At 39.4% G+C, this 14,922-nt stretch overlaps 1 protein-coding gene across 7 annotated transcripts in view; it reads left to right on the forward strand.

The window, feature by feature from the left end:
• mast2 (microtubule associated serine/threonine kinase 2) overlaps positions 1-14,922 on the forward strand; it is a 266,095-nt gene that overhangs the window by 169,313 nt on the left and 81,860 nt on the right. For 6 of the 7 annotated variants that reach the window (XM_078408488.1, XM_078408489.1, XM_078408491.1 and 3 more), the window contains 2 exons: positions 5,099-5,174; positions 12,168-12,188. In XM_078408488.1, coding sequence (XP_078264614.1) covers positions 5,099-5,174; positions 12,168-12,188 — 97 coding nt within the window. The remainder of the gene's footprint in view (positions 1-5,098; positions 5,175-12,167; positions 12,189-14,922) is intronic. The other variant, XM_078408490.1, reaches the window with a different exon arrangement.

Consider the following 14,922-nt stretch of genomic DNA (forward strand, 5'->3'; position numbering starts at 1 on the left):
AAGGTTTAGAGAGATATATGGGCTAAACACAAGCAAATGGGATCACTAGCTTAGATGGGGCAGCTTGGTTAACATGGATAAGTTGTGCCAAAGTTCCTGTTTCTGTGCTGTTCAACTCATAATTAAAATTTCACACCTCTTTTTCAACCAGAATGAGGACCAAACACATGGAAGTTTTTATCAGGATGTGGTCTAGATTGCAACTTCTGAATAAGTCTCATGCCAGGACCAAGAAAATTTGATTGAACCCATCATATAAATTGATATGGCTGAGAAAATAACATTTTAACTAAACCATAGGCCAATGTCTTGACCACAGATTGAAACTAAAATTGGCACTTTTTCTTGCCATGATCGGGATATTTGGAAGGGCTTTATTGGAAAATGGTGGAGCTGTGTGTGAAAATCGATGCTGAGGAGAATCTGCTTTGTTGCTCTTGAGTTCTTTTGTGTAATGAAACCGGCTGTTTTCCTGTGAGGATATACGTGAGCTATAATCTAGTGTAGCACAGATCTTCTAATAGAACACAATGTTGGTAGCTTATAATTTTTATATGCTATTTAGAGAACACATTCATTTTGTTTCCTTGGTATTTGGCATCTTCTGAAAAAGCACGCAATCTGTTTTCAGATGGGGATGTCTGCACTTTCAACAATCATGCCTTTACTGCTTCTATCAGAGTTTGTCATCCTTTAACATGTAAATGTTGACAAATAACAGTTGCAGATGCAATTTGCAAAGGGAAAAAATAGAAGAGTCTTTCCCCTTGCATATAATTCATTCTGCCATTCAGATAGTTCATGGAATCCTGTGATTAGATGTGCCCTTTGGCATTCTTCCTGATTAAAGCACTTAATTTCAGCTAATTTCGTCTGCTCGCTTGCTGTCAGATTTATTCAGCACTATCCACCTTGGCTGTTGAAATTGTGGTGAATTGGTAAGCCTGTCAGGTGTCAATGTGCTGACTATACTATTGTTCTCTTTGGCTGTTTGCTTGATAGTATGAAATTTCTTGTTGAAGAATATCAATTGTACAAGCTTAGAGTAGCATTTAAATACTGAAAAAGGCACTGATATTTGCCAATTTTCTGGAGCACATTCACAGCTGATGAATTTAAAATCAGAATTGAAGGATCCCGCCTGCTTTGTTTTATTATCCAGTATTCCTTACAGAATTCGCTTTGTATTCCCTTGTGGTTTTAGTGGATTGCATTTTCGTATGTCTGGCAGCCCATTGTGAATTGCACCATCTGGTGGCTATGTCAGCAACTCAAAAGATGGTAAAGTGGATAGCTGTCATTGTCCTCTGTTTGGTTTGTACTTCATTCTTGTGAATCAAGTCAGGGATATATAATGTTAGGAATCGTATAAATGCAATTATATTAAAGTTGCATGGTTCACTGCAATAGATTTTTCCTGAATTTGTGCAAATAGTACAGGTACATAGTTCCCTGAAAGTAGTGACAAAAATAGACATGGTGGTGAAGAATGCATTTGGCACGCTTGATTTCAATAGACAATAGACAATAGACAATAGGTGCAGGAGTAGGCCATTCAGCCCTTCGAGCCAGCACCGCCATTCAATGCGATCATGGCTGATCACTCTCAATCAGTACCCCGTTCCTGCCTTCTCCCCATATCCCCTCACTCCGCTATCCTTAAGAGTTCTATCCAGCTCTCTCTTGAAAGCATCCAACGAACTGGCCTCCACTGCCTTCTGAGGAAGAGAATTCCACACCTTCACCACTCTCTGACTGAAAAAGTTCTTCCTCATCTCCGTTCTAAATGGCCTACCCCTTATTCTTAAACTGTGGCCCCTTGTTCTGGACTCCCCCAACATTGGGAACATGTTTCCTGCCTCTAATGTGTCCAATCCCCTAATTATCTTATATGTTTCAATAAGATCCCCCCTCATCCTTCTAAATTCCAGTGTATACAAGCCCAATCGCTCCAGCCTTTCAACATACGACAGTCCCGCCATTCCGGGAATTAACCTAGTGAACCTACGCTGCACGCCCTCCATAGCAAGAATATCCTTCCTCAAATTTGGAGACCAAAACTGCACACAGTACTCCAGGTGCGGTCTCACCAGGGCCCGGTACAACTGTAGAAGGACCTCTTTGCTCCTATACTCAACTCCTCTTGTTACGAAGGCCAACATTCCATTGGCTTTCTTCATCGGTCAAGATGTCATGTTACAACTGTACAAGTTGTTGGTGACATCACATTTTGGGTGTTGTGCATAGTTCTAGTAGCCCAGCTACAGGAAGGATGCCATTAAGTTGGAAAGGGTGCAGAAAAAATTTGCACGATTGATTAGTAGGACTGGCTGTTACAATCCCTGGAGTTTTGAACTACAATTGACTTGCATGGTGTTGTTCTTGGGGATGACCACTCGGTGATGTTGCTACCATTCAGACACATCTTCGGTTGTGTACCTCAACGTCAATGGGTGTTTCGGCCTTTTATCACAAGGCACCCTCAGTCGAGGCAGGCCGACTGCAAAGTGATCAGACCTGGGTGTGTGTCTTATGGTTAGACTCCAGATGGTCACGTGGCAGCTCAGACAGCATCTCTTCTTTTCAGCCACAGCCAGTGACTGCTCCGTTCGGCGGCATTAGCTAGTTCTTTGGTTGCTTTCCTTTGGGCCTGCCCTCTGACTCCTACTTCCCTCAGGAGCCTTGCAGTGGAACTGGCTACAAAGCCCCTGCACCCTACCTCCACTGGACGCACTTTTACATTCCAACCTCGCTCCTCTGCTTCTACTGGATGTTATTGGGTCTGTAGGGCTTGAGTTTTCAGGAGAAGCTGGATAGCCGGAAACCTTTTTCCCTGGAGCATAGGATGTGTTATAGAGGTTTAGAAAAATCATGAAGCGCATAGATAAGCTGAATAGTCATAATCTTTTCCCCGGGGTAAGGTAGACTAAAACTGGAAGGCATAAATTTAAAGTGAGAGAGGGAAGATTTAAAAGGGACTTAAAGGGCAACATTTTCACAGAGATGTTGGTGGGCATATGGAACGTGGGATAGTCTAGGCTTGGTATAAATGAACACGAAGGTTGGTATGGACTTAGTTGGCATATGTATGTGTTGCCAGGCTTTTTGATGCTACAATAATTACGTGGTGCTCCCCTCCCTTCGCCCTTCCAGCCCATTTGCCTTCCAAATCGAGAGGTTGACTCGGTTTTCATGCACATACATTTTTGCCTCGAGTTCCTTTCGTGGAATCTTATTGTATATCTTCTGGTAGTTCTTGTAAAAATATTGACCAACATTCCCTGATCTATCAAATTTAACACCTTCAATAAAAGGTCGTTGAATTAGTGAAATATGACATGTCCTTTTACTTTTATTTGAGCAGGCCCTCAAAATTGAGGATGGGTTGTTTTCACATCAGTTCTATGGGTGCTGAGTTCTCCAATATTGCCAGTGTGGGCCGTGCAGCCTCTGTCACAGATCAGATAGGAAGTGTGAGGCAGTGAACAAGTGGGCTTTTTAGGAACTGGTGCACTACTTCCACTGTTTATTGTGGGCATCCACAGGCTCTTTCCCATCAGTTCCCTGTGACCTGAAAAAGATTATTAATTTTCTCATGACAGATGTTAAATTATGTAGTGCATCATTTGCTATTTTCACTCTATTAGCATTTTTTTCAAGAATAGTGACCATGGCAAGACAGATGGTTACATTGCTATTACCTTTACCAGCTCTGTCATGTTTTACTCTGCATATTTTAATTGTCAACATTGTTGCAAGTTAAAAAAAAGAGCAGTTAGAGTTACTAATTGTACTGAGTCAAGTACATTTATTCTTTGAGGTTGGTGGTTCATTTGAAAGCAAATTATCCAGTGGGCGAAGGTTTTGAGTCCCATAATTGAAAGTCAGCAACTTGTACTTTTTCATTTTATCCCGAAATATAGGGACAGTTTAGAATTCGAATCCCAAATTCAGTGGAAATGGTGGTAATACTTTCTTAACGAGTAGTAGTTCTACTCAATAACCAAAGTCTGTAGTCTCTTTTTTGCTCTGGTTTAATTTCACCCACATGTTTAGACCGTAATGTTGTATCCTTATTGTTTTGATGTGTTTATGCTTTATTCTTATTTGTTAACTGTATGTTTGTGTAGTCATTTATGAGTGGAGCACCAAGGCACATTGCTTGTGCTTGTATATGCACATACTTGGCCAATAAACTTATTAATTCATTCATTAAATAGTTGCACTCTCGTTAAAATGGTTCAATATATATTATAAATTTTCAATATATTACCTAACATACAAAAAAAAACAAATACTTGATTTCATATGTGTCAATAGACAATAGACAATAGGTGCAGGAGTAGGCCATTCGGCCCTTCGCATCATTTGCATCGCAGGAGCGGCAATTGATAAAATGTATCGCAGTTAAGTTGCAAGGGGGTAATCAGGTCAGCCTACTTATTAAAATATTTTAGTCTCTCCATACTCCTTGCTTGCTTTATCTTTTACAAGGGTTAACCAGATTTAAAAAAATTGTGATTATCTTGCTGAATGAATAAATCATAAATTTATTTTGCTTTCCTGTAGGTGTGGCCAGATCAGATTTATGTTGAACATTTTGTATTTCCTAGATATCATTTGTCTATTTTTAATAATATTCACAGGTTTGGAATTTAATTGTTGTCAGTTTTCTGCCTACATTCCTACCCTGATGATTGCGATTGCCTAATTGGAGCGTCATTCCCTAACCAGTGGTATTTTGGTTAAATAGCTGCTAATGGTAAATGAATGGTGACTACATTGTTCATCTGATCGCCATGCTTTAGCACTTCCTGTGGGAAATACTTGACAACTATTTACGAAGCAGCTCCGGTAGATATATCCCTTTCTCATTTAAGGAACAAAGGGCACCAAAGCAAATTGATGGCCTACTTTGCTAATTTAGCTGGGACCAGTTATCCTCACATAGTAGGGAAATGGAGTTCTAAATCACTGTAATCTCATTCATTGATCCTGTGAACCAAGTCACTTGGGAACAGATAAATATTCATATCTAAAGCACATTCTAAAGCTTGTTGAAATTTGAGTATTTTACATATTCTCAATTTGCCAACAGGTAGCAGCCCCCTCGACAGTCCAAGGAATTTTTCTCCCAATGCAGCAGCTCATTTTTCATTCATACCCGCAAGAAGGTAAGATTCATTACCATTAAAAATGAAATAATATGCACAGTGTTCTGGGTGTTGCATGAAATTTGCACAGACTGCATGTGGAATTAGCGAGATGGTTATATAAAGCGATGACATCTTTGGTTTTCATTTCTTTGCAAATTTTACAACTTGCACTTGACAATCAAGTTTTAAAATTTGCAATTAAGGAGCAGATGTATTTAACGTGTGCCTATCATCGTGAGATGATACAACTAATGTACTAAAATTAAAATAGAAATAAGATTTAGAATGCACAATTGTGGTGTAAACCTTGTCTTGTCACCTTTGTCAGGTAATAATATTACAATAATTATAATAATCCAACACTTTGGGGATCTCACATGTGGATGAATAGCATCATGGTATAATACAGTTCACAATTATGGTCAAAATTCATTCTGTGGGAGGTAAGACATATTCTGCAATGAATTTGAAACATAAATGTGAACGATAAACTATAAATGTGAACTTCATCATACCAAAAGACAGGAGATAAGGTATATCTTCAAAAGGATAGCGAAACAGAAATTTATGGACATTCAAACCACTATCTCTAAACCCTGCCAAACATAGAGCTATTTTATCTTAGTCCCATTTCCCAACTGTCAGTGTAACCTTCAGCTTTTCAAGTGCTCAGTCAGGTTCTTTTGAAATATAAATACACTTTTCTACCTCCATCATCCTTTCAGACAGTGACTTGCAAACTCCCACTATTCTTCGGGTGAGTTTTTCCCTTGAGTTATCACTGATCCTTCCATCAATTTACTTAAATCTTTCTTCTCTGATCCGTGACTTCCCGTCCATGGGAAGGTTTATTGAACCAGGCATATTTTTTTGTGGCTCTAATCTGAGCCTCAGCGGAAAATGGAAACATTTAATATGTCAAAGTGCTGTTAAACACATGTGGTCCAACAATCTCAAAATTGTGGGTTCCTCGAGTGTTCCTATAATTTTATCTCTTCATTCTCATACTCTAAGCACTGGTCTTAAACTTAACTTTCTCAAAAATAAAAGCTTGCAGATATTTGAACTCTGAAATAAAAACTGAAAATGCTGAAAATATTTATTAGGTCAGGAAGCAATTGTGGAGGGAGATCAGTTACGAATTTGGAATAATGGTCTTTCATTCCAACTGGGGAAAGTTAGAAATTAAGGAGAAAGAGGAAGGGAGCAGCAGAGAAAATAAATAGGATGGTATGTGATTTAATGGCAGACAGGAGACTGAACCATTGTCGCAGAGCCAACAGTCTAGAACAGGTTTTGATGGGTTTGAGACTTGAATGTTATTTGCAGAACATCTTACAAGCATAACTTCAGGTACAGATTTGACAGGGTGCACAGTAAATGCGAATGATTTGAATGCAAAATACAGGCAAATAAATACAAAAATTAGTTTAATCAAAATTAAAGTAAGGCTGGAGTAAGAATAAACGAACAAAATGAGGCATGGTAATTCCAAAAAATTCTTCCAGAAAAAGGTTATTGTCTTCAAAAGTTGGGCTCTTAATTGCTTGAACCTGCTGCAGTAAAAATGATATCGTGACTATTTTTTGCCTTTGCTCCATTTTTTTGCTTTTGATGCATATCCACTAATAGTCTGGCAAATTACAATTCTTTGTGTTGATAGCTCAAATTGTCCAAGCAATCATGGCCTTTAGGGACAAAGATACTCTTGTAGTTGTTAATTCTTTTGATTATCTATTTTTCAATTCTACTCTCCCCTCGTCGCCTCGATACCTGTGGGCAAGAGAAGACAACAATATTTTAATCTTTTTAAGGGACTATTTTGGGTTAATGCATGGTGATCTGGGCAAGCTATGGTAACAAACCCATGAACCATCTCAACTCTGAGAATTTTTTGAATTTGAAGTAGCCACCCTTGTAAGTCTGTCAGAATTAGCATTCGATTCTACTGGCAGGCTACAATAATAAACAAGCAAGGTATTTATTCACAAAATGCTGGAGTAACTCAGCAGGTCAGGCAGCATCTCAGGAGAGAAGGAATGGGCGACGTTTCGGGTCGAGACCCTTCCAGTCTGAAGAAGGGTCTCGACCCTAAACGTCGCCCATTCCTTCTCTCCTGAGATGCTGCCTGACCTGCTGAGTTACTCCAGCATTTTGTGAATAAATACCTTCGATTTGTACCAGCATCTGCAGTTATTTTCTTACACTTATAATAAGCAAGCAGACCTTGCTGCTGACTTTTCCACCGTGTGTACAATGGGTTAGTAAAGGCCTGCTCCTACAGGTATTACTCTAGGATTTTTTTTAGGAAATGAAACGTTAGGGAATAAACCTAATTGCAAGGGGTACAAGAAGTCTGTGGGAAAACAAGTGAGTGCTAATTACATTGTGCTGCTACTTGTTGGTTGTTCAACTCCCTGCTGCAGGATCAATTGTTTCTTCCAGCAGACATTATTTAATCAAAAGTTGCCCGAGAAGCATTTAAATGTTGGTCAAGGGTCAAACACTTATGATTCTGTACAGCATTGAGTGGTGACAGAAGAAAAATTACTCATAAAATGAAAATTACTTTGTTTTAGAGTGCAGATAATTATTCTCCAATGGCTTGTGGTTAACGCCATTATCTGGTGTAATTCTAGGCCAAGGGCAGCCACAGTTCTCCAGTTTAATGGATGTTGTGCGTTGAAAGCTGTTCTTAGCTGAAGTAGCTATGTCCATAGATTGACACAAAATGCTGGAGTAATTCAGTGGGTCATGCGGCCTCTCTGGAGAAAATGGATAGGTAATGTTTCAGGTTGGGTGCCTTCCTCAGTCCCAACCCAAAACTTTGCCTATCCATTTTCTCCAGAGATTCTGCCTGACCCACTGAATTAGTCCAGCATTTTGTGTCTATCTTTGGTATAAACCAGAATCTGCAGTTCATTTTTATTACATATTCATTTTTTCCATAACTGCTTATAGATTTAACAGGAGAAATAAAACAATATGTCTTGCACCAGATCAGTATTTGATAAAGAAAGACAGACGCATGTTTGCATATTGCAGTTTATGTAATTTACTCTGTAAGCATTTGGCATGATTGAATTCAGTGTCTTTCCATTGCACTTGGTATTCCCGACTAGTCGACCTAAGTACTTTCCATGTCAGAGTTTACTTTGAATTCAGGTAATAATTTGTGTTTCCAAAGAATTTAATTTGAGGATTGAAAGATATTTTGGCTAAAATTGAAGGTCACGATTTAGTTCTTTTTTCATCCATATGGGGGATTTGCCAATGACATTATCTGTCCTCTACACAACTGACAAGTAGAACTAGGAGTCCTGTAGCCTCAATGTTAAATCCAGACTTCATTAAGTCTGTTTTAGATCAAAGTTGATCAGGGGCTTCTCCATGTTGAACACTACTTGGAAGAATACTAATATATATAAAATATATTCCTTTATTCGTCCCACACCGGGGAAATTTACAGTGTTACAGCAGCAAAGTGGATAGCAAGAGATCATTCATTATAAATAAAAGTAAAGACAAGGATAAATTGTATTCCTTAACTGTTACTGTTGACTCGTCTGCTGGGAGCAGTGCTGGTTGTGCAGTCTCACAGCAGCGGGAAGGAAGGACTTCCTATATCTCTCCTTCACGCACTTGGGGTGAAGGAGTCTGTCACTGAAGGAGCTACTCAGTGCAGTGACAGTGTCCTGCATGGGGTGGGAGTCGTTGTCCAGCAGCTCTGTTAACTTTGCCATCATCCTCCTCTCTCCCACCACCTGCACTGAGTCGAGGGGGCAACCCAGGACAGAGCTGGGTCAATTCTCTTGACCAGCTTGTCAAGTCTCTTCCCTTCTGCCGCTGAGATACTGCTGCTTCAGCAGACCACTCCATAGAAAATGGCTGGTGCAACCACCGTGTTGTAGAAGGTCCTTAGGAGTGCCCCCCGCACTCCAAAGGACCTGAGTCTCCTTAGCAGATAAAGTCTGCTCTGGCCCTTTTTGTATAGCGCATCGGTGTTTTCAGTCCAGTCCAATTTATTATTGAGGTAAACACCCAGGTACTTATAAGAGCCCACCCTCCCGATGTCCATTCCCTGGATGTTCACCGGTGTCGAGGGGACCTGGCTGCGCCTGCGGAAATCTACCACCATCTCCCTGGTTTTCCCCTTGTTGATCCGGAGACGGTTCCGCTGGCACCAGTCCACAAACTCCTTGATCAGTTCTCTGTACGTCCTGCCTGTGATGAGGCCAACGATGGCAGAGTCGTCAGAGAGCTTCTATAGATAAGAGTTTGCAGAGCTGTGCCTGAAGTCCGCAGTGTACAGGGTGAACAAGAATGGAGTTTTCTTTGGTTGGAGAACTTCTGAAACCACAATATAGTTCAGATTTTGTCAGGATCACTCAGTTCCTGACCTTGTTATAACTTTGATCCAGATGTGGTCCATTGAGCTGGATTTCAGAAGTAAAGGAAATAGATGCCTTTGGCATCAAGATGGCATGCCATCAAGTAGTACATTAAGACCCCAAATTAAAATGAATCTTATGGCCATCTGGGGGAAAAGTTTCAATGGTTGGAGTCAAACCATAAAATTTATTGAAGATCAATCATCCTAGCTCCAAGACATCACCCCAGCAGTCCTAAAGTGAACGTTCTAAAGTGTTGGGTCCATCTTCAGCTGCTTTACTATTGATCCTCCTCCTATCATGAGGTTGGAAGAGGGGATGTATGCAGAAGATTGTGCAGTAACATTTGCAAACATCATGCACAAAAGTAGAAAGTGTAACCATCTTTCCATTGCATTCAATGACATTTAATTTAATTTTTGATTTAGTTACAGCGTGGAAACAGGCCTTTCCGCCCTCCGAGTCCGTACCGACCAATGATCCCCATACACTAACTATCCTACACACACTAGGAACAATTTACAATTATACCAAGCCAATTAACCTACAAACCTGTGTGTCTTTGGAGTGTGGGTGGAAACCGTAGATCCTAGAGAAAATTCACGCAGGTCACGGGGAGAACGTACAAACTCCACACAGAGAAGCACCCATAGTCAGGATCAAACCCGAGACGCTAGCGCTGTAAGGCAGCAACTCTACCACTGCGCCACCATGCTGCCCCAATTTGCTGAGCCCCACACTATTAATATCTGAGGGCCGGGGCTGTAATCCATTGTTAAGTGACGTCTCCTAATGCAACATGTGGCATCTTCAAAATGCACTGCCGGTAACCGTCAAATCTATTGTACCAGCACCTCCAAATGCCACAACCCCGCACCTCCAGACTCAGGAACAGCTTCATCCCCAGGGCACAGCGATCCGGCACAGATCTACTTGCACTTTATTCTGTCTTAAAACTGTTACAATTTGTTGCGTTGGGTTGCTGTTGTTTAAATTAACTAAATTATTGCATCGTATGGGAGGCGCATTCCCAATCTCGTTGTACCCCTGTACAATGACAATAAAGATATATTGTATTGTATTGTATTGTAAGAAAGATGAGAGTAGCAGGCACCATTTACAGATTCCATTACAAGACACATGCAGTCCTGATTTGGAAATGTATTGCTGTCCTTTCAGATTTATACCCTGTCACTCTACCCAACAGCTCTGTGAGAATTCTCCACCAGAAGAAGGCACACCACCACATTCTTGTGGAGAGTTAGGGATAAGGAACTAATGCTCACCTTTTCAACAACACCACATAAGTAAAATAAATAATATTTCACTTCAGACTGAAAAGATGTCATACTAATTTGTGTACTGAACTTTAAATATGACAAAACCAAGGTTATGCTAATTAATTTTAGCTATCATATTCTGCCTCTCCCCCATTCACATCCTTGTTTCTCAGATCACAAATTGTTTGTCTTTATCCATCTTAGAAAATTCTTCCACATTTTGACACACTTTATTTCTGCAATATTTTCCAACATCACGAGCCTTTGAACATACTGCTGTCTTCTCTGGGTCATATCCACTTTTAACTTTTGTATGTTGTCTCCCTTTAACTTTTGTATGTTGCTTTCTTACAGTCTCTCCCCAAAATGCCCTGACTTTCCTCCTTTCTTTCTACCTTCTGAAAGCTTGTGAAACTATATCCCTCCCATTATGTCACACCCAATCTTGCTTCTGTTCAGTAAATGTTTTGCTTGTTGAGGTATAGTCTAGGAAGTTTACTGTATTAGAGTTGCATTTTGATGTAAGGCAATAATTGTGGAACTGGACTTGCAAAATATTTTATATATACTGCAAGGAAAAGCCTGCTTAAGTGTTAAGTTACAATGCCATCATAATGGCTCCGTTCTGGCAAATGAAGTTAAAAAAAATAGCTTTCATTTAAATTAGTTTAAACCGGTAATTAGTTTCCCACTCATGCCATCAATGTATTCACTTCAGTTAAGTGATGTGAGTATTTTTAAACATTGCATGTATTTATACTGTATATCAGAACATATTTTAATCATTACAAAAACAGAAATTCCATGTGAAGAGATCTTGTAAACTATTGTTAATTATTCAATGCAGCCAATAATTTATGTGTAAGAAAATAACTGCAGATGCTGGTACAAATCGAAGGTATTTATTCACAAAATGCTGGAGTAACTCAGCAGGTCAGGCAGCATCTCAGGAGAGAAGAAATGGGTGACGTTTCGGGTCGAGACCCTTCTTCAGATTGAAAAAGGGTCTAGACACGAAACGTCACCCATTCCTTCTCTCCTGAGATGCTGCCCGACCTGCTGAGTGAGCCAATAATTTATGGTAGCTACTACATGCAATTTGCCCATTGAAAATAAAGGATAAAAAAAAGTACCTCATGCACACTTCCGAAATAACGTAACACTGTGAATACCTAATCTAAAGTAAATCTTTGTTTCAGATGCTGTGATAGAGATTAAAAACAGTCACCAAAGAGTAGCCTGTTTAGTGTTTAGCACTTACATGGATAGGTACATCAAGCTAATTGAATGTGTGTTATTGTTTTGCTAACCATTAATGCATTTTTATTTCTTTGATACAGCCATGGTCACAGAGCTGACAGGTAATGCTCAAAATAGGTGTTGCTGTCATGTTTATTGCATGTTCTTCAGCTTAATTTGCATGTTTGCATGTGCCTTTCTGCATGAAAAGGCACTGGAGAACCAGGTATTTCACTGGCCTTTGTGTGTGTGTGTATGAATGAATGTTTGTGAGAATGCACAGTGTGGTGCACCATCTGTAATTTAGACATTGACTCTTTGGGAAATAGAAGGCGCTTTAATTGCATTTGATTGAGGAACTGCTCAGTTGACGCCACTGGATGTGTGAATAAATGTATGTTAATGTAAACCAAGCTCATTTTGTCCTCATGCTCACTTGTTTAGATTATTGCAAAATTTATGGTGCCTGTTCAGTGTTCTGGTATTTTGGGGTATATTTTGGTTACGGAGGTATTAACCCTAATGATTAATTTCCCTGTGTCTTTCTGTGTTTTTAAGTGGTGGTCTGTTGTGTCTCATTGATACTTTTGTAAAGTCATGACTTGTTTTACTTAACAACTGTTTTGATTTATTCTTGGCATTAAAATTTTTAATTGAGACTAGAAATGTTATAATTGAGTAGCTTTAGCATTAAATGAACATAATAAAAACCTAGAACCAGTACTTTGAGCAACAATTATTTTCTTCTGACATAACCAGCAGTGCTGGTTATGTGCTGCTGTGAGACTGCATAACCCGCACTGCTCCCAGCAGACGAGTCAACAAAAACAGCTAAGAACGCACAGAAAACTGATGACAATTTATGTATCTTTTATTTATTTATAATGAATGATCTCTTGCTCTCTTGCTATCCACTTTGCTGTGTAACACTCTCAATTTCCCTGGTGTGGGACGAATAAAGGAATATATTATTATTATTATTATTATGATTGGGGCATGTTCTTATGTTTCTTTGTTTGAATGTTGTTTATTTTTCTTCAAAGAACAATAATATTTTATTTCTTCCAGAATACTGATACATTTTGATGTTCTGCTGTACAAGGAGAGTTCTGAACTGTTTACTAAGAGTTGTAACAAATTAAAGACTATTCATACTTTTTGTATAAGAAAATAACTGCAGATGCTGGTACAAATCGATTTATTCACAAAATGCTGGAGTAACTCAGCAGGTCAGGCAGCATCTCGGGAGAGAAGGAATGGGTGACATTTCGGGTCGAGACCCTTCCTCAGACTGAAGAAGGGTCTCGACCCGAAACGTCACCTATTCAAACTTTTTTCAGTTCTCAGCTTTAATTCAAGGCCTGAATGAATGTTTTGTTTTCCTTTGCATTCTTACTTGGAAAATAATTTGTATTTGAATCATAAAAATTTGCAGTGCAGAAGGAGGCCATTTTGCTCTTGACACCAGTTCTCATCACCACATTCTACTTTGTCCCCATTTGATCTGAGATCCTGCGCAAACATCAGCAATATTTAACAAGCATGTTTTCGAGCTAACAGCAGTCGAGCACTGATTGGTAGGCTTTCTATCTGCTCTGACCAACATGTCAGAATTTATATAATTTGGGTTTCAAGGAATTTCATCAGAATTTAGGACAATGGACATTACCCTTTTGCCTTATAATTAAAGCTTCAGTTTTATTTATCATCTAAATGCAGGATCTTTGAGTTCCAAAAATTCTCCTTCAGTTCTGCGGAGAACAAAGCATCATTTGGTGCAACTCTTTGTAAATGAATCAGAACCAAGTCTTTTGAATTACCTGTAAGGGTAGATAATTTGTTGGAGTAGTTATGAAGAAAGCGTCTTTACTGGCATGTGATTCCAGAAAAAGGGTGAATTCAAAAATATCTAAAAGCAACACATGCCATCCACCAGAATTGAAGTCTCAGTTATATTTATCAATGAATGAAATAAAGCAAAGGGGATTATTGAGCACTTAGCTGGTAGCAATCTGGACCGTGTCTCAGATATTTTTCAGAAGAGAAGACGGATTAATCTTTGAATCAGATTAGCAAGAAATATGGATGAAAAACAATTGAATGGAGTGTTAGACGGAGCAGTCGCAAGCTCATTGAATGGTAGGACATATTTGAAGGACTGAATTAAAACTAGAAATTGTTGGAAAAGCTTAGCAGATCAGACATCATCTGCAGAAAGAAAGAGTGTTAACATTTCAGGTTTAAGACCCTTCATCAGACAAGTTCTAATGAAGGCTCTTTGAGCTGAGACATTATCTCTTTGCTTATGAGAGGAATAGATCGGGTAAATGCACATTCTTTTGCCCAGAGTTGGGGAATCGAGAACAAGAGGACATAGGTTTAAGGTGAGAGGGGGGAGATTTAATAGGAACCTGAGGGGTGACTTTTTTACACAAAGGGTGGTGGGAATATGAAACGAGCTGCCTGAGGAGGTAGGTGAGACAGGTACTGTTGTTACGTTTAAGAGACATTTGGACAGGAACATGGGTAAGATAGGTTTAGAGAGTTATGGGTCAATCGGGGGCAGGTGGGACTAGTGTACATGGGGCATGTTGGTCGACGTGGGCTAGTTGGGCCAAAGGGCATATTTCTATGCTCGATGAGTCTCTGACTCCATATGCTGCCTGATCATTTTCTGTTTTTATTTCTGTTTTCTATCATCTGCAGTTTAAAAAAAAAATCCTGAGAGGTTAAACGCCTGCCTTGTAGTTATAATTTGAACCACATCCATTTCGAACTGAGAAACGTAAATGGGTATTTTGTGTATAATAAGCGCAGTTGACTAACAATTCTTACCCATGCTACAATTATGTCAAT

The sequence above is a fragment of the Rhinoraja longicauda genome, chromosome 11, assembly GCF_053455715.1.
Source record: "Rhinoraja longicauda isolate Sanriku21f chromosome 11, sRhiLon1.1, whole genome shotgun sequence".
In the NCBI taxonomy this organism is placed as follows: Eukaryota; Metazoa; Chordata; class Chondrichthyes; order Rajiformes; family Arhynchobatidae; genus Rhinoraja; species Rhinoraja longicauda.